We start from the raw sequence: 23657 nt of genomic DNA on the forward strand, positions 1-23657 counted from the left end.
ATGCCCTAAGCACAGCCCAACAATGGTTCCCCCCTCGGCCCTTCCATTGCTTAACTGACAAGACATTAAGACTCAATAAGTGCTGAAGGTAAAATAAGAGACTGAAAATTCAGTTTTCTTCCAGGCCAGATCCCACAACTATATTAAATAAAAACTGTTTTTAATTGTATTTAACACTAAATAGCAGTAAGCAATGTAAGCAAATTATTTACTTATAACTAGGGCAACAGAAAAAATGCAAATTTTCAACACTGTTTTATGCATTTCTTAATAAAATTGTTTAAGGGAAAAAATGCAAATACAAAAATTTATTGAAACCGATTTTTAATCACCCTCCCAAAGATTATAAGGCAAAATAAGATCAGATATTACCTCTACTGAAATTGCTTGATCTCGAGAGCATACTTTTCAATTTTGAAAATCCACTTTCTACAGAAATCTATGTTGACGGACAATTTTTTAAGAAGAGATTCTAATGGAGAAATATCATTATTTGTACGAAACAAAACATCTTTTATTCCATTGCTTTCTAACCTTGAAGATACACGGATCAGCCATGGAGCACATTACGACGCCAAAGGTAGAAAACGTCAAGTTACTAGATCGTTACACCAACAGGAAGCCAGCAAATGGAACGTTGTACTTGACAGCAACTCATCTGATCTATGTAGATGCTTCAGCTGAAGTTCGAAAGGAGACATGGATTCTCCACCACCACATTGCTACTGTGGAGAAGCTGCCTCTGACCGCATCGGGCTGCCCACTGCTTATTCACTGCAAGAACTTCCGTGTCGCTCACTTTGTTATTGGGCATGAGCGGGACTGTCACGAAATCTACACTTCCCTGCTGAAACTCTCGCAGCCAGTGAAACCAGAAGAACTTTATGCATTCTCTTACAACCCCAGAATGCCCAAAGACAACCAGGAGATGGGCTGGAAGCTGATAGATGTCAAAGTAGACTACCAAGGGATGGGGTTTCCCAATAACTATTGGGAAATAACTGATGCTAACAAAGACTATGAGGTTTGCAGCACATACTCTCTGGATCTAGTGGTTCCTAAAGCAGCTACTAGGGCGATGGTGCTGGGGAGTGCGAGGTTTCGAAGCCGAGGTCGGATACCAGTGCTTTCCTACTTCTACAAAGAGAATAATGCTGCCATATGCCGTTGTAGTCAGCCCTTGTCTGGGTTCAGCGCCCGCTGCCTGGAGGATGAACAGCTGTTGCAGGCACTGAGGGAAGCAAACCCAGGAAGTCCGTTCATGTATGTTGTAGACACAAGGCCAAAGTTGAACTCCATGGCCAACCGAGCTGCTGGTAAAGGTTATGAGAACGTTGATAACTATGACAACATCCGTTTTAAATTCATTGGTATCGAAAACATACATGTAATGAGGAGCAGCCTGCAGAAGCTCTTGGAAGTGTGTGAAACTAAATCTCCTTCAATGAGCGACTTCCTTACTGGCTTAGAGAACTCTGGCTGGTTACGGCACATTAAAGCTGTAATGGATGCTGGCATCTTCCTTTCAAAGGCAGTGAAAGATGAAGGCGCCAGTGTCTTAGTGCACTGTTCTGATGGCTGGGATCGCACTGCTCAGGTCTGCTCAGTGGCCAGCCTTCTCTTGGATCCCTTTTATCGGACATTTAAGGGATTCATGGTAAGAGTAGGAGAACACCTATCTTTGTGTTTTGCTTTTAAACCAAGTAGTCAGTTTGTGAAAATGGATTCAAACTGGTCTGAAATGTACAGACTCCAGTTAAATGCATCTGATTGCTTTTGTAGAATGCTTGTGACTTGCAGAAATCCCTGACGAGATACGCCTGGTGCCTTCTTTGTTATCTTTTCGGCGCCAGGTAAAGACCTACCTCTTTGCCCAGGCATTTTAATTTTAATTTTAATTTTAAATCTAATTGTAATTGTAATTTTATTTTAATTTTTGTCTTAATCTTTGCTTTTAAAAATGTTTTTATAGTAGTATTGTACCCACTCTCACTTGTATTTTAAATGTGGTTTTTATTCTGTTGTACACCGCCCTGAGAGCTTGTTGCTATAGGGCGGTCTAAAAGTACAATAAATAAATAAATAAATAAATAAATAATATATTCATAATGATTAGAAAAACACTGAAATTCATGCAGAAAAACGTTGGTAAGACAGTCAAACATACTGAACTCTAGGTCTATGTCTGACACCTTCAAATTTTTAAACTTCAGTCACTCACCATACCAAAGAAAACTTTTTTTTTAACAATTCAGATTAAAGTCGAACATGGCAGATAAGGAGAATTACAAAAAAATCGACTAAAGTCAAGTGTGGCAGTAAAAGAGTTGAAAGTTAAGGGCATGATAGCTAGCGGGGGAAACTCTGCGGTGCCTCCCTTCCCTTGGTGCCCTGAGCACGTGCTTATTTTGCTTAATGGTTAATCCAGTGCTGCCTTCTGTCCTGGCCAGCATGCTCAGCAGGGATGCAGACACGACGGTGGCTCTGCCACTCCATTGAGCTCCACCAGGCAGCTGCTAGGGTCAGGATTGCACCCTCTGATTGCAACAGTGATATGCAGTGGTCCCAATCCTCAGAAGTGTCCCACTGAATTTAATGGGGCTTATTCTTATACGCAAGTGTATAAAAGATTACAGCATTAGCTTCTGATATGCTTCTGTAATGCCACAATGTGTGCTTGTGCAATTGCATTCAAAAAGAAGTTAGGAACTTTCAAGCCCCTTGGATTTTCCATTTGAGAGTATTTATTCAAAATATTTTAAGGGGAGGTTTCTCACACATTGAAAGAATATGCGAGTGGGTTTCATGGTCATGTCTCTTGATTGTTTTTAATGCGGGCGGGTTTTTTTCTGAAGTTGAACCCTTGAGATTTAAACCCACATGGAACTTGCTCTACCAGTGGTTGCCCAGTCCTAGAGCTGACATGAGAAGCGGGTGGGAGGGAGGCAAGCATGAGGTGCTCTTTTTTTTTTTTTAATAGGAGAGTCTATGAAACGACAAAATATGGCTGCTTATTTGGAAAGGAACTTCTGTCCCTAATTTTAGAAGAGCCGTAATCTCCAGATTCCATTAAAAAAATAAAAAGAGCAAGAGAGAAAATAAGGACTTGTCTGGCATTTGTAGAATAATAATAATAATAATAATAATTTAATTTGTGGGTCGCCTATCTGGCCAATGGCCACTCTAGGCGACGTACAATTTAACAACAATACATTACATCATAATAAAATACATCATAAAATACAATATAACAATAAAACAGTTCCAGTACAGAGTAGTAGGCTATTGGTCGTAAAAATTTAACTCTCCCCGTAAGTCCCAAAGGCCTGTCTGAAGAGCCAGGTCTTCAAAGCTTGGCGGAATACATTCAGGGAAGGGGCATGTCGAAGGTCATACGGGAGGGAGTTCCAGAGAGTGGGGGCCGCCACTGAAAATGCCCTCTCTCTAGTCCCCACCAACCTAGCTGTTTTCGTTGGTGGGACTGAGAGAAGGCCCTGCATAGCTGATCTAGTCAGGCGGCTTAATTTGTGGTACTGGAGGCGCTCCATCAGATAAACTGGGCCGAGACCGTATAGGGATTTAAAGGTTAATACCAACACCTTGAATTGGGCCCGGAAAATAACTGGAAGCCAGTGTAGGTCGAACAACACTGGGGTGATGTGTTCCCGGCGGCGACAGTTTGTAAGTAGTCGAGCTGCAGCATTTTGTATAAGTTATAATTTCCGGACCGTTTTCAAGGGTAACCCCACATAGAGCGCATTACAGTAATCCAACCGAGAGGTGACCAGGGCATGTACCACCAGTGGGAGCTGATGAGCAGGAAGGTAGGGCTGCAGTCTACGAATGAGGTGTAATTGATACCAAGCTGCCCGGCTCACTGCCGAAATCTGAGCCTCCATGGACAGCTTGGAATCAAGAACAACCCCAAGGCTGCGGACCTGGTCCTTCAGGGGCAATTTCACCCCGTCGAACACCAGGTCAACATCTCCCAGCCTTCCCTTGTCTCCCACGAGTAGCACCTCAGTCTTATCAGGATTCAACTTCAGCCTGTTCCTTCCCATCCATCCACTCACGGATTCCAGGCACTTGGACATGGTCTCCACAGCAGACTCTGGTGAAGATTTAAACGAGAGATAGAGCTGAGTGTCATCCGCATATTGGTGACACTGCAGCCCAAATCTCCTGATGATTGTCCCCAGCGGCTTCATATAGATATTAAATAGCATGGGAGAGAGGATAGAGCCCTGTGGCACACCACAATTGAGAGGCCAAGGGTCTGAAACCTCCTCCCCCAATGCTACCTGTTGATGCCTGTCGGAAAGAAAGGAATGGAACCACCGTAGTACAGTGCCTCCTATTCCCGATTCCTCCAGGCGATGTAAAAGGATACTGTGGTCGACAGTATCAAAAGCCGCTGAGAGATCGAGGAGGACAAGAAAGGTGAATTCTCACCTATCTAATGCCCTCCTCATATCATCAACCAGAGCGACCAATGCTGTTTCAGTTCCATGTCCAGTCCTGAAACCCGATTGGTATGGATCCAAATAATCCATTTCATCCAAGTGTGTCGACAACTGATTAGCCACCACTCGCTCAATGATCTTGCCCAGGAATGGTAGATTCGAAATTGGACGAAAGTTATTCAAAACTTGGGGATCCAAGGAGGACTTCTTTAAGATGGGCTTTACAATTGCCTCCTTGAGTGCTAATGGCATTACACCCTCCTCCAAGGATGCATTGACCACCGCCTTAATCCCCTCGCCCAATTTCTCTTTGCAGCTCACAGGGAGCCATGATGGGCAAGGATCAGTTAGACAGGTGGTAGGCTTCACAGTCGAGAGCACCTTGTCCACATCCTCAGAAGGAAGAGGTCGAAACCGATCCCATTTGACCGGATTGCAACTGGCCAACTCTGTTTCATTTACTGTGTCCACGGCGTATGGAATTGAGCTCCGTAAATGTTCGATTTTGTCGGCAAAGTGCTTTGCTAATTTGTCACAGGAGGCCTTAGACTGTTCCAAGGGTTCCTGAGCAACTGGACCGACCAGGCTTCGGACCACTTGGAACAACCTCCTGGGACAGCACTCTGCGGATGCAATAGAGGCGGCAAAGGACCTCTTCTTTTCTGCCTTTATTGCCACTTGGTAGGCAGTTACTGCTGCTCTAACCTGTGTCCGGACATCTTCGGAACGGGATTTCCGCCATCGGCGTTCTAGTCGTCTCACCTCCTGTCTCAGATTTCGCAACCGTGGAGTATACCAAGGTGCTAACTGAGTTCTGTTCAGGGGGAGAGGACATTTCGGCACCACGCGGTCCAGAGCCCTGGTGATCCCCTCATTCCACTCCATCACCAGGGTATCGACCGTGCGGCCTTCAGCAGGTTCCAATTCCCCAAGCGCAGTCAGGAATCCTTCTGGATCCATTAGGCGTCTGGGGCGGACCATTGTAATAGGTCCTTTTCCCCTACGGAGGGTGTGTGGTATCGAGAAGCCTATATTTACCAGATAGTGGTCTGACCATGACACAGGGGTGGAAGAAGCCACCCCCAACTTCAGAACACTTCCCTCCCCTCCCAGGACAAATATAAGGTCGAGAGCATGACCGGCTACATGGGTGGGCCCAATATTACTAAGGTGCAGTTCCCAGGAAGCCATGGTTTCCAGGAAATCCCGAGGGGCTCCTACGAGAGTGGCCTCAGCATGTACATTGAAGTCCCCGAGAATTAACAGCTCTGGGGACAACGCACGTACAGCCGAGACCATCTCTAGCACCTCGGCCAGGGAGTCTGCTGTGTAGCGGGGTGGGCGGTACACAAGCAGGATCCCCAAACTGCCCTTCGGGCCCAACCTCCAGTACATGCAGTCAACAAACTTAGTCCTATGAAGAGGAGGTCTGGTGAAAACTAAAGACTCCCGATAGATGACTGCCACACCTCCTCCCCGCCTTCCCACCCTCGGTTGTTGTGAGATAGGAGGCAACAAATGCAGGCCCCCGTCTGTAGGCCTAATCCAGCCTCGTATGTCTCTTCATTTGATCCAGGAGGCCATTTCAGATAAGCCAGCCCACCTGCCCTGTCACTGATGTCATACATAGGGGGTTAGGTGTGGGGCAGGTATGGCAGGGCATGGACAAAAGGGGTTTTGCAGACACTGCCAATTGTCAGTGCCTGTAGAGTCCAGCTGCACAGCACTTCCCAAGTGCTCTACAGCCAGCTAGCTGTCAGGTGTTTGGAAACCACTGCACAAAGCGCTTTGCCAGCCCTGTGCTTGACACTTAGGAAGCGCTGAGCACAGAGCTTGCAAAGCACTTTGCACTGCACTTCCCAAATGCCCAACATCCAGCTGGTTGTCAGGCCTTTGGGAACCATTGCACAGGGGACTTCGACAAGTGTCAGTCACCTGACATCATTATGACACCCAACTGATGTTCTCCTGCCAAAGTTGGCAGAGAGCAGGGAGTGATAAGGATCTGGCTTGCCAGGCCCAAATGGTTCCCCATCCCTGGATAGACTGTAGAGAAGGAATTTCTCGGTTTGTTTTTAAGCCTTTTAGGCTCCTACTGGGAGAAAGGGTGGGATATAAATCTAATAAATAAATAAATAAATAATGTTATGCTAGTCTTCCCTCGTGGAGGTGAGTGCTGCCCCAGCAAACAATTCAGGTATCTAGGATTTTAGTGCAGCTGTGACAGGTCAATTGTGCACTTACTCAAAAAATAAAAGGTAGTAACCCAGACAGATCCAGACAGGACTTCATGATCTTTCTAACTCGGGTCTTATTGCATCCACACACACAAAAACCACTAAATATTTTTAAAAATTACTCTGCTAATGCCAATGCACCCATATTGTACCCATATTGCAGGATGTGGGGCTGTGACTGGCAGAGTGGGAGTTACATCATCCCTGTGAAGTAACCCAGAGTCCCTAAACCCACTTTGCATTGGGGGGGGCAATGATAGCGTAGGGCATGACAACCCTGATGTGCAGTCTGGTGTTCTTGTTTTTAGAGAAATGCAGTGGGGGAGAGCCATGAAGCTGATTATAGCAGCAGTGCACTTAGGCCGGAAGGAATAAAGGAACCCATGGAAAGAATGTAGGGTTCCAGAAGTGAGTGGAAAAATGTTGTCTGGATGCCAGGTCTACCCATAGATGGACAGGCCTACCCACTGAGAAATAGCAGATGTGTATGCCTGGAATACAATTTTTTTCTCAGAATTTTTTCCCCTCAGATTCACCCAATCTCGCCACTGCTCCGTCACCAGATCTATCAGGAATCTCTCTGATGCTAATTATGTTTGTTTGGTTTTCTGGAGTATTTATTTTGTCCCCGTCCCTGGAAAAATTCCTGTGGACACCCAAGTTTGTAGGAGGGGATACTATCTTTCCTCCTGGCTTTTGTGGAACCTTGTGAAAGCCAAACTAGTAAGTCTTTCATTATATGGGCAAAAGCCCATAGGTTATGGTTTGGTGTAGGGTTGCCAGGCTCAGGGCCTGAGAATGATTCTGTATCTTTAAGAGAAGAGACAATTCAGCCAAGTGCAGGTTTTCTTGCAACACTGTGGTGGGAAAAACCACAAGGTGAAATTCTCCCTTCCCCCTGCACAACTTTTAAAGATACCGAAGACCGCTTGGAGGCTGGGCCTGGCAACCTGCATGAAAAGAAAACCTGCACTTGGCTGAATTGTCTCTTCTCTTAAAGATACAGAATCATTCTCAGGCCCTGAGCCTGGCAACTAGGATTGCCAGGTTCTTGGCCTGAGACTGATCCTGTATCTTTAGGAGAAGAGAAGGTCAGCCAAGTGCAGATGTTTTTGCAACTCTGTAATGAGAAAAACCACAAGGTGGAATTCTCCCTTCCCCCTGCCCAACTTTTAAAGATACAGAAGACCTCTTGATTGCCAGGCCCGGCCTCCAAGAGGTCTTCTGTATCTTTAAAAGTTGTGGAGGGGGGAGGGGGAATTCCACCTTGTGGTTTTTCCCATTACAGAGTTGCAAGAACACCTGCACTTGGCTGACTTTCTCTCCTCCTAAAGATACAGGATCAGTCTCAGGCCATGGACCTGGCAACCCTAGTTTGGTTTGTGCTCAAAGAAAGATCAAGGCAATTATTCCATTCACTCTTCACATTAGTTAGCAGCTTTTCAAGAACCTCATGTTAGAACTGGACCTGATCATGTTTATTTTGTCTCTGTTTCCACACTTTTATAATCATTATGACAGCTATGTATACTGTATACACTGTGATTTAAAGGTTTCTTTAAAATCCATGGGACTCTCAGTGAGTAGGGAAAATTGTGATCCGTGAATCAAATTCTCAGTTAAGCATGAAAAGGGGAAATATAAACTGATTTAATGAGGATGAAATTCAGCCTGACCCATGATCTTGATTTCTGAGAGTTTAGGCTGAAAATGGGATAACATTTATGTCCACCTGATGACAAAAACTATAATTTATGAAGTTCTCATTTTTGCCTTCTAAAATAAAGTGATGAGCTGTTATAGAAAATGGCAGATAAACTTCGTTTTATCACAGAAGGAGACTGTTTTTTTACGAAATTACTGCTATTTTCACCGTTATGTGTAATTGGCTTTATTGCTGTTTTAATCTTGACTTTTTCCTTCTCTGCTCTCTGCATTTTTTAAAGCAGTAGACACATTTCAAAAATAAATATACCAGATGAGAGTGAAGCACTTCAGTTTTAACATGACTGCCACCGTAATGAATGAGATCAAGTTAAATTGAGCTGCTTGGCTTATCTTTTGAAAAGGAAGCTCACACTTATGACAGATCTAACTAGTAATCTGTAGGCGATGGTTTTCTTTTCCTGAAAGCTCTTTGATGCGATACTGTGGTGTTTCCCCACCTCCATGCCTGTGACAAATGCTGATGTAAACAGGCCAGTTTGACAGGCCAATGAATCCTCTGTTCTTTCTACAAATCTGTTAATTTAAAATGTAGAGGCTAATATCTGGGTAACCTAAAGCCCCTGCAAATCACTGTTCACAAACACCACAACATGCCAGCCAAAGTGTAGACTTCATGTTCCATGTATTTCCATGAAAGAATTAAGTACACACAATATTCTCCCACTGAAATCAAACTTTGGCTGGATAGTGTCCAGCAATAGCCACATCACAGACAGATTCATGAAGGTTTTTGAACTGCAATCCTATGCATGTTTACTTTGATGTAGGCCCCTATTATGCTTAACGGTGCTTATCGTCAGGACTGCAGCCTTACAGGGCATCCTAGGCATGTCTACTCAGTAGTAAGTCCTACTGAATGAAATGAAATTTAGTCCCAGGTAAGTGTACAAGATTGCAGTCAGTGTATTAAGTGAAATTTTATCTGTCTGTAAGGTATCCAGTTAAAAACTGACTTATTTAAGCAGAGACGTTATTTGAAAAATCCTCTGTTTTCATTAGTAGAAAAGGAAGTACAGTACTTGCTTACATAATTAAACTATGGAATTCACTACTGCCATATGTAATAATGGCTTCAGCTTGAATGGCTTTAAAGAGGGGTTAGAGGAATTCATGGAGGATAAGACTATGGCTACATACTGCCTCTGAAACCCAATTACTGGGAATCACTAGTGGGGAGGGTGCTGTTGCGCTCATGTTCTGCTTGCAGTCTTAGCCGGTCACTGTGAGAATAGGATGCTGAACTAAATGAGTCTTTGGTCTGATCCAGCAGGACTCTTCTTATGTTATGTTCTTATGAACTGCTAAGAGTAGAACACATGAGATAAGATTTCAATAGCAGGAAGAAAGTAGACCTCAAGAGGATATAACCAGAATTTAAACAGAAACAGGAAGTTGTTCAGAAGGGTGTTTTTGGCCATTAATGTGTTTGAAAGCTCACTGGGAAAGAACTGAAAATTCAACATTTTATTTATCATTACTATGTTTCAAACAATGACTCAAAGCCAAGCTTAATTTTCTTTTACAGTGTGTTGCACAACTATAGTTATTTGTTAACAAACATTTCCAGCTTTATTTTCTCTTGTAAGCAACAAAGGAGGGTAGTAATAGAATAGTTAGAATACTGACTCCCACTGGTTATAAATAAAACAAAGCCAGTTTTCTGACTATTAATAAACACTGACCCTGTTCAATAGTCCACCCACCTTCTTAATCAATGCTATGCTTCTTATTGGACCATTTCCACATTGTTTGTTGCTTTCTTTGCACAAAAATGTAAACACAAACTTTTCTATATTTTCTGGTATTTGGTGCATTAGATGCTATACAAAAAGAGTATCATTCTGTTTGTAGTAATCTTTTAAAAAGCAGTCTTAAGAGGCAAGGAGACAGCATTCAGCACAGAAACAGTCTACACAAACTATTCAAAGCCCAAGGTTGATTCTAGTTAATCCATAGATTGCCCTACAATCACCAGTCTTATAAACTTGTGCAGTATTTGTTTCATATAAACTCATACACTAAGGGCACATTATAACTGCTGTTGACCCAAGGCTGAGGGGAGTTGGATATGGCAGACCTCTGGCTGGGTCAGCTGGGTCCCAGCTCGGCCGGTCTATGTCGGCATAAGCCCCTCATCAGCTGGAGGTCCACCGGAGAAGCCAAGCCCAGCATAAAGGAAGCCAGTGGAAGGCCTACAAAAGGGGCATTCCAGGAACTTGTTGGAGGAAGGGCCAAGGGGGGGGATCTATGCGATATCCAGGTTTCATTCAGCTAGCTGCTGCAGCAATCTGTCCCGGCAGCTGGTACTCCGGGAAAGGGGTGGCGGAAGGAAATGTATTTTGTTTCCTCCTGCTGTGCCCTGCCGGCGTAATCGGTGCCCTTCCCTCCAAGAGGCCTCTGAGTGGCAGCTGGATGTGGTGGCCCCTCCCATCAGCTCCATCTCCGCCAGCTTTGCTCCTGCCAGCCTCCCATAAATTGGATTGCTCAGCCTGGATATGATCCAGGCAATGTTAAGCAATCTTGTTGATTTCAAGGGTAAAGTGAAGACGTTACCTAGGAGAAGACTTTACCTTGCCAAACACAGTGGAACTTAAATACAAGTAAATATGCTTAGCTTATCTGTGAACTCAAGTACTTAAAATGAAGTTTCATTAGGATCTGTGGAACTTGGTTCAAAGAAAATGTAGTTAGAAATTGTAAATACTGCACCTCAAAACAATATAGAAGGCATGATACAACCAATCCCAAGTAGTTTGAAGTCTTATTTAGAGATTTACATTTTTGCTTCAGGGCAAACTACACATTACACAGAAATCTCTGTAACAAAGCCCTGATATCTCTTTAAATTGACAAGCAGCATCAAATTGATGAGCAGAATTTGAATGAAGGGTGGGTGAGTGGAAAAAGAGTTGCTTAACCCTTTCTTGACAGCAATTTTAGCTTTTCTCCCCAAAGTGTTCCAGATGTGAGTAGGGCACACACGTGAAACACTGTGTGGGGGAGGGGAGGGCAACTGGAGAGGGAGCTCTTGAGTGTAAATGGCCAGGAGCAGAAGGGTTCAGCAGGCTGCTTTCCCTTCCTTGGCTCAAAATCACAGCCTTCCAAAGCTCCTTTGCATTTAAGTATAAACAAATGTTGTGGCTTTATCTACATTTCCATGTAGCATATAGACTGAACCTAATTAAAGTAGGGCCCCGCTTCCCGGCGTTCCGCCAATGCGGCAGCTTTCATTCCCCGTTTTAAAGCCGATTTTGCGCTTTTGCGGCATTTTGCGGCATTTTCGCATCATTTTTTGCGTGACACGCCCCATTATACTCAATGGGGTTCCGCTTTACGCCAATTTCCGCTTTACAGCAGGGGTCCGGAACGGAACCTGCCATATAAGCAGGGCCCGCCTATATCCAACTGAATAGTAAGTGTTTTACTTTGTCTGGATTAGGACAAAGCAGTTTACATAGATTATAGTTCCCAACTCCATTGCCAACTGTGGCACATCTATCACAGCTGCACAGCTTTTCCTGTCCATATCTTGACTCAAGAGCTTCTGTCACAAGATGTATTGGCAATCCTAAAACAAATAGCTAATGTTGAGCGTCCATCTAATGCTAAAAATCACATGCATGCAAGAATCCGGATAAGAAACTAAGTTATTTTTGAAAGACCAATTAGCAAATCAGAATCAGAAGGAAAAGGCACTCCCTTCTGCCTTGGATATTCAAAACACAAATTGGTTCTCAATAACCTCTACAATGCCTATACTGAATATTAGGCTCTATGCAGACATATCTTGAAAATCAAGGTTGCTGATGTTATCTCCCACAGTTCAGGCCTGGCTTTCCATGCCTTTAAAACCCCTTTCAAAGATGTACTAGACAGCAAAGTGCCTTGCCTGTTTCTTGCCTGCCTTACCCCTTCTCCTTCAAGTGGACAGTTCACCTCTTTTGTAAAATAAAATAAAAAAGGCCTCTTAACAGCATGAGCATTCATTCACATGGCCATTGGTTAAGTTCCTTATTTGTAGGAGGAAACATATAGAAAAATTCCTCATGTTATGCACACCTGTATGCCACCTTAGATAACAAAAATATTCAAATCCACTATGAAGTATTTTTAAGCATGGACCAGCATATTCATGTACATACATTTATTCTACAATTCTCACCTGAAGTGTTTTTTGCACCACTTGAAAATATATTCCATTCAAAGCCAAAGGACTGCCTTCCAAGTAATGAATTTCGAACCAGTGTGCTATTCAAATAAATTTCACACTCTGCCTTATGAGAAAAAAGTGTAGTCATCAAACCTTTAAGAACTAAATACAAGCTGACCTTCATATTAGAATTACAAATCTTCTGTTTTATCACTGTTTGATAAAACCAACCAGAAGAAACTGGGCTGCAAGCACAAGAAAAGCCACATACAAAAAGAAATTGTGCTTGTTTGCAGAATGCATCAACACTATATATGTACATACATGAAAATAACAGAACAGCTACATAGGGCCTATCAATTCTTTTTTCAAATTAAAGAAAATGAATAGTGCAATCATATGCATGTTTACTCAGACGTAAGTCCCCCTATGTCAGTGGAACTTACTCTCTATTGAGTGTGTTAAGGATTGCAGCCTAAATATATCAAGAAAAATGTGCCAGACTATGGACTGGCTTGTTAGCAGGGGCAGAAAATGGATACTATATCCCATGGCAGTATGCATCTTTAAGATGTATAAATTCAGGGAGATTTAGAACATGAGTCTCCTGCCAATTGTATAAAAATATACAATTTGTCCCTGATTAGAAATTCAAGTTGAATACCCTTTTAACTGGAGAGCGGAATATACTTCAGTACAGAAAAGAAAGACACAACTAGTTTTAAGGAAGGATGGGATCATGATGACTATTTCCTATGATTCATTCAGAATTCCGCTTTGATACTTCTTCCGGTAACTACAGCTTTTCCCCTACACTACATATGAATATGTCTGACCAAGCAATAAGCAACACAGTAACCTGAAATTACAGTCCTTCCTTTATTGTAAGAATAAAACAGTGACAGAAATCACTCAAGGTCACATAGTTACTTAGGTAACTAACTACCCTTCAGTAACTGGTATACTTAACTCTGTGCTGAATTAAGGCCCATGTCTCTCAACATTATCACTCAAAAGAAATAATTGTGACAATAAAGTCAACTGAGAATTAGTTCAAACACTGTTTTCAGTACTTAGATGGCACAAATTAAACTGCCGTGCACTTGTAAGGGAGTTCTCAGTTGGTGTGGATATTAGTCTACACGGATTTGCCCTAAATTCTGTGCAAATATGTGTTTGGGTGGGTTTTTTTTAAGATGCCTGTGTCTGCAATACTATACATATGTACCTGGGAGTAAGTACCACTGAACTGAATGGGGCTTACATCTGAGTAGACATGTATAGGATTGCACTACAAATCCAGTGATTGTTAGGGAGATTTTATTGCTTACTGAGCTTAACATAAACTTTATAAAAATGAAATAATGATATAAATAACATAGTATGATAATAAAATATTTATCCTAAGAATACTCCTGATGGATTGTGCAGAATGTGCTCCAAACAGTAACAATATAAAATTTGAAAATTATGAGAATGTCAGGAATTATATTACTTTTAAAAAAACTTACACACTGCAACTTTCTTGAAAAACTGTGTAGACTTCTAAAAAATAGCATACTTTTATAAAAATCACAAAATAATTCCACTTCAAAGAATAACATATTTTTGAGTGCCATCTTGTATCATAGTAAACTGTTGCTTCAGTCTAAAAATTCCTGCCCTGAGATTTCTAATCAAATAAATAATTAAGAGTCTGAAATAAGTTCAAGTCATCTACAAGACACTGCCCTCATTTAAGAACATGTAAACATATCAAATATTTTGTCAGTTTTCACACCTAACCCCAGCAGCAGAATCTGAGGTAAAGCAATCCAAAAGATGGAGGGAAGAGGCCATGTGTCCACTGTAAAATATTTTTAGGCTTGCCGATATCCATTCTTTGAATGATTTTGTTCTTCTTCATTTCCTGGGTGAAAGCACTGATTTATATCCTGTAACTGTGATCCAGTGATTCACATATTATTCATAACTTCCAAAATTGTGCTTCAGGCACCAATTTTCATATGCTTACTCTTGAACAGAGGAATGAGGGATAGATCGGTGGTAATCTTCTGAACTGGTGACTTGTTCTGATATATCATAGCCTCTTAGAAAAGGTCCAGTGTTTTGCTGTGCAAAGTAATATAGCTGCCTTGCAAACATTGGCTCAACCTTAACAAAAGAAAAAAGATTAATGGGACACATAGCCAGATGCTCCGATTCATTCATACTGAGGAATTTTAAAAATGTTAAGACCAGGACAAGATAACACAGTTGCACATACGAAAGCATTTCGGTTGATTTCTGTCTCGCTTAATTTGTTCAAATAAGCCTGGTTCAAGTTATTAAAGCTTATCAGACATGCTTCTTTTCAGCAGCAGTGATATATATACTTACTGGGAATAAGTCCCACTGATATCAGTAGAACTTATTTTTGAGAAAGCATGCATAGAATCGCGCTGCCAAGTATATAGCAGTCTAGTGGAGTTTCATGTACATAGAAGCCTATACACATATGCAAGCACAGGCTTCAGAACATACTTGGGCTGAGATCCTGGACATACCTTGAACATATATTTACCTGAAACACACAAGACTAGCCTATTGCCAACCATGGATGCTAACAAAAATATATTTCCCCCAGTTGTACACAATTTTTCAAAATGTATGGAGCTGCTGCGTGTGAGCACGGCACAGCCCCAGGGGTACTCCACACAGACAGACACACGCAGCAGTAGGGGCATTGAAATGTTACTCCTCACTGTGTAAATTGCTCATACAATCAGTTGCAATCATTGGTGAAGATGAGTAATATTTAAATCTTCTATACATTATCAACTTTTACAGTTGATTATTATGAGGCGGGGGGAATTGTAGAAGAAAGAAAAAACACAACCAAACATACACACAGCTTTCAAGACAACACTGTCTTAGCTCATATAATAATGGCAAGCATACGACTGGCAAATTTCAAAATAGCCTACACTGCAGCTGAGAAAACAAACAAGATAACCTTGTTTGTCACTATTATATTGGTCATATAATGTAATCTTGTACATCTAATTCTTTTGCTGAATGTTTCTAAATAATGGATATAATAGAAAACACAATTAACAACCTGATTCACAATCTAATTATGCCAATACACTTTGATTTTAGGACAATAGTGAACTGATGCCCTGGCTTAACAGCTTTGTGAATTACAGGTTTAGTGTCTTGCACTTTAAATTGATTCATCAGTGCCCTAAACAAAGGAGGATGGAAAGAGCTGGCTGTAAGGGCACAGAATTCATGGAGGACATGGTAAGTGGTAGGAGGGAAGCACTATGGAAGTAAGAGGAGAGACTTCTACTCATCCACCTTGCTCAAAGCATCACTATAATCACTATAAGAATACCAACACTGTACGTACAATTTGTGGCAAGTCATAAAGCCTCATATTTATAGTTCATGTCTGGTTTATTAGCAGTATTGAAATAAACTGTGATTTCCATGTTCGTATAATTTGAGTTGTTTAAATGTTTAGCTTGAACCAAAAGTGAAATCACAGATGTGAATAATTTAGAAACTGGTATTGCATATTTCCAGGCAACGTAATTATAATTATGGATGTTTCAGTTATATTGCTCAGCAGTCTGAGTGATTCACTGTGGAAATCGCAGCTCATTTCAGTACTACAAAACAATTGTTGAACTTATCTGAATACACTGGATTAACTTAATTAATTTGAAGCATTCACTTTAGCTATGTACTTTTATACTGGCAGTCCATTTAATATTTTCAAATGTCCCTAGTTTTAAGTAAATCAAATAGTTTATACTTACATGGGCTGTAATTTTTCTCTGCCTTTGTGGATCTGGAAACTCTTCTCCAAAACACAACACAATTTGGAATCTAGGCAATGGCCGCCCATGGTGAGCAAATGCTTGTAGTTCTGGAAAGTCAACAGAAAATACTCAAGCTATTCTCTGGGACTGAATTTCAGAGCTATAGCAGAAAAAAATAGCATGGAAAAGTTGGCCTAGATTACTGACCAAAAGATTCTATGGCAACAAGAATCTAACTTTAACTATGGTACAAGTTCTAACTCAGGGATCACCAACCCATCACCCACAAAGGTCTTAAGTGATGCCCCCAGCAGGTAGCCCAGAATCTAAGCTTTCATTAAAAAAAATTGTAAGTCTCTAGCCCTCCTAGAAAAAAAGTTATGGAGCAAAATGAAATGAGCCAACCTGGCTATTCCTACCTATCAGTGTTATTACCCATTGACTGAAGTCAGAGCTGTGATTGAGAAGTGAGTTGTTTGGACACCAGACAATAGGAATCCCTGCGGTCCTAAACAGCTGCCTTTTAATACACTTCCCCCCTCCCTTTTAAATGCACTTTTCTTGCTTTCCCCCCCCCCCGTCCTTGGAATCTCCATAGTTCGCCTTTTCCCCTAGCAACTAGGATTCATCTTTCCTGTGATGGGTTCACCTGAAATCAGGTAGTCCCTAGAAGTTATTGTCTGCAAATACTACCACACCAATAAGTGTAGGTAGATCTTAAAGTATCCCTTCCCCAAAAGGCAAATGCAAAATGTGAAAACTTTGTGAAAAGGTTTAAGCATGTCTCCTGCTGTGGAGCAGCTGGTGTCCAAAAACTCATTAAGAATTCACTGTATAGTTAATTTACAATATAATGGTATACATGTCTACTCAGAAATAAGTCTCCCTTACTACTGTGTTGGTGATGAGGTCCAAATGCAAACAACTCAGGGATGGGTTCCTGCTTCTGTCACAGCAAAAGGGATGAGCCCTAATTGTATGAAGTTATAAGACTGGGGGAATGACTTACAGAACAAACAAGAGACATCTGAGGAAGTCCCAAACATGTCCCACCCCCACATCTATGGAACCATCTCAAGATGCATCCAACAGACAGCCCCCTGAAGTGGACGGAGATCCATTGCCCCAAGACTGTTCACAATAATATGAGCATCCAGAAGCATCCAGGAACTCTCAGGAAACAGCCACCCAAAGTAGGGCTCTAAACTCACTAATCACCAGATCAAAGCGTTTCAGTTTAGTCACACCTGTAGGGGGAACAGGTTGATCTGCCAATCAGTTGTGAGATCTCTTAGAAGCGGATTTTTAAAACACCACTCAAGCTGTTCCCACCAGGTTTTACAGTAAAAAGGGGTGGGATTTGAGTAGTATGTACTCCTGTTTCAGAAGTCCTGTCATTGAAGTCTGATGGTCATAGTTCACCGATCACTGAAATGAGCATCTGCAAATTTTAAGCATGTCTATGAAGAAATTGGACTTTACTGTTTTTGGACTGTAAATATGGACTATGGCTTTTTATGGGATGTTGTGTATAATATGGGAATGCATGTTTTTACTTCTTGTTCATTGGGGATTATAGGGTTAACCTGCTCAAATCACCTAGTCCAACTGATCACATGACCTCAGTTGGGGACACAACTATCAAGACAGTGTAGTGGTCATTCCAAATGTATGGAAAATCAGATTTCAGCCTACTCAAATAATTTAATTCCTTATCTGTTGGTGGCAAGAACCTCATATGAGGAGTGGGAGGGTGCAAGAGAATTGTACACTCTATTGTAGCTGTGTCTACCTTCCCCAGATGGCCAGGGACCCATAGTGTCAGGATGTGGCCATCATACATGCACTTGAAGCAAACCTTGAGAATGCCACAATGCCTGAGAAGAATTCAAGTTAGACTTCTGATATAAGGCCAAGTATCAGCATAAATATAGGCAATGATACATAACCACAGTGCACATATAACCATATAAATCAATAATCTACAACATCCTGCAAAGTAGTGTTACACTTCCCTACTTCCCCAGACTTCTGATCAGGTACACAGGTATAGTAAAAAAAAATATTTTCATTTGGCAGGACATTACAATGACCAGCTTACTGAGTGATTACATGCATGCCATGGTTGTCTGTATTCACCTTCAGTTGGGATAAACTGGAGCTGACTTTCAGACAAGACCAAGGCTTTTTTAAAGTAATACAGTAGGGCCCCGCTTTGCGTCACTCCGCTTTGCAGCGTTCCACTGATACAGCAGTTGTCAGTTGCAGAAAGGCCCTGCTCCTACAGCACTTGTTCTGCTTTTACGTCGTTTTTTGGCCGTCGGGCGCCATTTTAGTCAATGTTAGTCAATGGGTTCCACTTTACAGCGGCTTTCGCTTTACAGCGGGGGTCCGGAACATAACGGTCCGGAACATAACCCGCTGTATGAGTGGGGCCCTACTGTAGTTGTGTGTCCAAATGGACACTCAGTCCTCGCTTTTAGACACCAAGTGGACACAAATGGACACATAAAATTTAATCAATGAACCAAGAACACAAATTCAGGTTGGAAACCACTGAAACACTGTCTGGAGGTATGAAATTTTACTGAAATTGAACAGAAACAGCAGAACATAGGGGCACATGACACAATAATCCTTAGGGTTCTTACGAACCACCAGTCTTTCTGAAAATCTACTTAACATAATCTATCAATAATTGGGTGTTAGAACAAATTAAACCAGAACTGTCACTAGAAGCTAAAATGATGAAACTGAGATTATTATACTTTGGACACATAATGAGAAGACATGATTCACTAAAAAAGACAATAATGCTGGGAAAAACAGAAGGGAGTAGAAAAAATGGAAGGCCAAACAAGAGATGGATTGATTCCATAAAGGAAGCCACAGACCTGAACTTACAAGATATGAGCAGGGTGGTTCATGACAGATGTTCTTGGAGGTTGCTGATTCATAGGGTCGCCATAAGTCGTAATCGACTTGAAGGTACATAACAACAACAACATCTCTATACACACCGTAATCAGGTGTGTAGTCCTGTTGGGATGTGTTGGGATACCATCTTACTCTTTTTTGGAGGCTGCCTCCTCCCAGCCCCCTCTGATGCACCCCCACCCTCATGAAGAAGGAGAAGGCAGGAAAGGAGGGCCACTGGGCTGAATGATAAGAGTGGAGGCATCAGCAGCAGCCCTCCCAAGCAGGGCCAGACTGTGGTGGAGGAACAGGAACAGTACAAGAAGGTGCCACACCATGGGGCAAGAGACAGACTACAGACTGGGGTGAATGAAATATCTGCTTGAACTGGACTGCGGGAGGGGAGCGTCAGAATTTAGCGGATATTTGTCCACACCAGCCTGCAGCTTGTCTCTTGCCCTGTGGTGTGGCGCCTCCTCTTCCTGTTCCTCTTCCTCCTCCATGGTCTGGCCCTGCTTGGGGAGTCTGTTGCCAAGGCCTCCACTCAATCGTTTGGCCTGAGGAGCCCTACTCTCCTGCCTCCTTCTCCATGATAGGCATCCACTGTGGGTGTGGATCTCATTACTAGTGCAGGTGTGCTTACTGAAATGGAGGTTGCTCAAGTTTTGTGTGTGTGTGTGTGTGTGTGAGAGAGAGAGAGAGAGAGAGAGAGGGAGAGAGAGAGGCTGAAGGAGGCCAGGTTGCAAGGGGGGTGGCATGACTCATGAAGGGATCCTGCACTTCTAAATTTGCACCACACTACTGACTGTAATGTCTGGTTCTCTGTATCTTTGTTCTTTTTTCCTATGAATTCTGCTAGAGAAGGGTGTGGATCGTAAGGAGCAGTTTTAAATTTTAATTTGCTTTTCAGTTCATGTATTTACTGGTGGTTGGGCAGGCTAGTAAGAATTTTGCTAGGCTAGTAACTTCTGTAAATGCATTTGCAAGGCTGTATTCACTTCCTGTTTGTTTTTTAGTTTGAACCACTTTCGCCTCAGTCCAAATGTCAGAGCTTTTACATGGTAGAGAGACTTCCATGTGTGCAACAAACCATTCGAATGAAAAAATGGACACCCAGTAACAATTCCTTTAAAAACACCCTGGACAGGACCCAATGCAATAGCTTGGCTTTCGGATAAGAACAAGTATGGAGAAGACACAAATCTCCCATACACTTTTTGAGGGGGAGGGGGGATTTATGATTTATCTATTTATTCAAAATTGTATACGTGGGGGTATAGAAGGATTGTTTAAATAAAGCTGAGTCCAAATGGGCAAATCTATAAAGTAGGGGAAATTTCATACATAATCATTTCTTTCATCTATTCCTTTTTCAAATTTGCTCAGAAGTGTTCATTTCAGTCCAATTGTTTCTATACCAGCTATATATGTATGTTCACTATACTGTGAATATACATTTCACAGTTTCAAATTAAGCTGGAATGCTACATCACATCACTGAAGGACAGGCAAAAATGTGCATGAGGGACATTATCAGCCCTCAGTGGGACAACTAGTAACACAAAATGGCTATTCTCAAATGAATACTAATTATACATTTTTAGTCGATTAGATAATATTTCATTATATTTTATGGCAAAATAACAGTCAAATTATGAGTGTGTATTCAACTCCCAATGAAACCCACTGCTAGTTAAAATAATAATAATAAAGCCTTAATCACACAATTTAGAAAGGACAAGAATGCATTGACAATTGTAACAAACTGAAAATTTACCTGATAAAAATTGCTGAGTATCAAAAAGTTTGCATGTCTGCTCTCTTTCCAGTTTGTTAGGTCTGTCATTGCAAAATGCCAGAGGCCCATCCCAGTAGATCCTGCTTTGACAAAGTCTCTTAGCGTATAGTCCATCAGATGTCATCCAGAGTATCACTCCCCCTTCTAGATGGCTTAGGGATTTTTCAGTTATTTTCCTCTGATTATGATCTTCCGGATAAGGGAAAAGAACTTCATCCAGCCTGCTGACTTCATAACTTTGTCCATGAGATATTCTACAGCCCTCAGTACTTGATGTTGTGACTTCTTTTACAAGAGTTTCATAGTAATATAGACAGATACGTAATCGACAATCTGAAAGTATATTTATGCAAAATTATTGTAACAATGACATCAGAAAATGGCATTTAATGTACCATCTACAAGTGCCGCCCTGGGCTCCTGCTGGGAGGAAGGGCGGGATATAAATAAAATAATAAAGTAAGGTAAGAAACACTGAGGTTTAGGTGGTGCATCAAGCCTTAGAGATGTGGGTTCAAATCACTTTTCCGCTGCAGACTTTGAGTGAACCTCAGTATGTGTATGCAATTCTGAGTACACTTGCTAGGACGTAAGCACAATTAAACACAGCAGGGCTTAAACATGTGTAAGATTGTGCCACACAGCATGTGAATAGATTCATTGGGGAAATGCTTATTGCAAGTGGTATCTGGCATAGTGAATTCTGTTATGTATCAGGTTTACATGCTTGCTGGCCTAGTCAAAATGCACACTAATTGATGGCACCTAGGTAGCAGCTCTATTTGTTTGGAGCAAGTAACAAATATGGCTAATGAGCTGCAGGTGTGGACAGGTGTGGAGTTACAGGTAGCCAAACAAGCCACCTTTATAAACCACCCTTAGACCAAGAGAACATATTTATAAACATGCACCTGAAAATAATTTTATCCATATGCTTAAGTACTGCATAATTTATGTCAGCATATATCCATCAAGGTTAATAGGAATTGTAATTGTACAGTCTTAATGCACATTTAGATGAAGGCATGGAGAAAGTTCACCAAACAGTAAACAGGGAATTTCACACATAAGGATGTTTGTTATGAATACTTGACAAATGGTTCTGGGCAAAATTAATTGGACAGATGTACTTTAATGCCTGGTTAATGATATGCATGGCCTCCACATACATTTCACCTAGTGCCTGGGTAATTATTTCAGATTTGTGCACCGTTCTTCAGTGGAACTTTCATGTTTATAAAAATATCAAATATATAACAATCAACAAAAGAGAGGAAAATATATTATACAAGCCTGGGAGAATCCTTTGCCAGTTCCTTCCCAAGGTCAGCCTGCCTGGCACTCTGAAAGAATAATAGTGCCTTCCTAGGGAAGGAATTCCACAAATAGGAGCTCTAAAGAGGATCTCTGTCTGGTTAACACCTGTCTTACCTTGGACACCTACATAGATTGCCCAAAACACACACTACCCAACTGATTTTATCCACTTATGCATATTTTTCAACATAAGTTGGAAGTGGAATCCATGCATGTTAACTGGCCATTGCATAAAAGTCCATGCATATTGACTAGGCATTGTACAAAATTCCTTGTTCATGTTGTCTGTTTTTGCATTCTCCACACTTCATGTAAATGTGCATAATCAAAGTTTTAATTACATTCTCCACTCACCATACATTTCCCAAACCAAAACAGAGAACCAAATGTTGGTGAAATTTCACATTTATCCCCTTGTTTGATTTCACGGGGAAGGTAGAGACTTATCTGGAAAGTTATGGGAAGGTTGCCATGAATTCATCATACTTGCCAATTGTTGAATGATTTCTATACCTGACAATGGAAGAGCTTCACCAGACCTTATGCTTGGCTCTGTTGGGATCCCAGGAGTCTGTGCCTCAGGGTGTGCACAAGCGTAAAAGGTTCCAGTCACCTGACAACCTGTTTTCACAAACAACAAGTTTCTCTTCACTAACTATGTTGCCAAGTGGTCCAAAATCAATAGAAGGCTTTCCCCTTCCAAATCTGAGACACCTACCATCCATTTTGACTTGAATACATTTTACATATTTATTTAAAATATTTATAGATTGTCCTTCAGCAGAGCTCCCAGGAAATTTACAAAAGCCTTGGTGGATGTTTACCTTCCCTTGCACTTTGGATGTTTCTGCTGAGGGCCTGTGGTGGCTGCAGAGATGGTTCTCTTGGTACTCCTGTACTTTTTTACACTAAGTGGTACTTCGCTGATGCTTGTAACCATTGCCAGACTCCAGAAGAGGCATAGCAGTGGCACTGAGTTCAGGGTCTTCCTTTCTAGTAAACATGTTTAGTATTTCAGTCTAATAAAGTGATCCCATACATGTTTATTCCCAAGTTCCTCCAAGGAGCGCAAGGTGGCACATATTCCCACAACAACCCTATGGGGCAGGCTGGCCTGAGAAACAGCGACTAGTCCAAGGTCCCTCAGTGAACTTCATGGTGGAATGGGGATTTGAACCTGGGTCACCCCAGTCCTAGTTCAACCCTCTAACCACTGCACTACACAGGCATGCAGCCTTA

The 23657-nt window shown here is 41.8% G+C and overlaps 2 protein-coding genes across 2 annotated transcripts in view; one reads left to right on the top strand and one right to left on the bottom strand.

Annotated features, from left to right (window-relative positions):
• The first annotated feature begins 556 nt into the window (after positions 1-556).
• On the top strand, positions 557-7098 carry LOC133377220 (myotubularin-related protein 8-like). Its single transcript, XM_061610809.1, has 2 exons — positions 557-1657; positions 7009-7098. Exons 1-2 carry the CDS (start codon positions 557-559, stop codon positions 7096-7098), a joined length of 1191 nt encoding a protein of 396 aa, XP_061466793.1.
• Positions 7099-9965: 2867 nt separating this feature from the next.
• Positions 9966-23657, bottom strand: part of IRF4 (interferon regulatory factor 4) — a gene marked incomplete at its 5' end in the record, with an annotated part of 29486 nt that continues 15794 nt past the window's right edge. The window contains 4 exons of the mRNA XM_061610821.1: positions 9966-14732; positions 16385-16494; positions 21081-21434; positions 22932-23039. Coding sequence (XP_061466805.1) covers positions 14589-14732; positions 16385-16494; positions 21081-21434; positions 22932-23039 — 716 coding nt within the window. The remainder of the gene's footprint in view (positions 14733-16384; positions 16495-21080; positions 21435-22931; positions 23040-23657) is intronic.

The sequence above is a fragment of the Rhineura floridana genome, chromosome 1 (assembly GCF_030035675.1).
Source record: "Rhineura floridana isolate rRhiFlo1 chromosome 1, rRhiFlo1.hap2, whole genome shotgun sequence".
NCBI classification, from domain to species: Eukaryota; Metazoa; Chordata; class Lepidosauria; order Squamata; family Rhineuridae; genus Rhineura; species Rhineura floridana.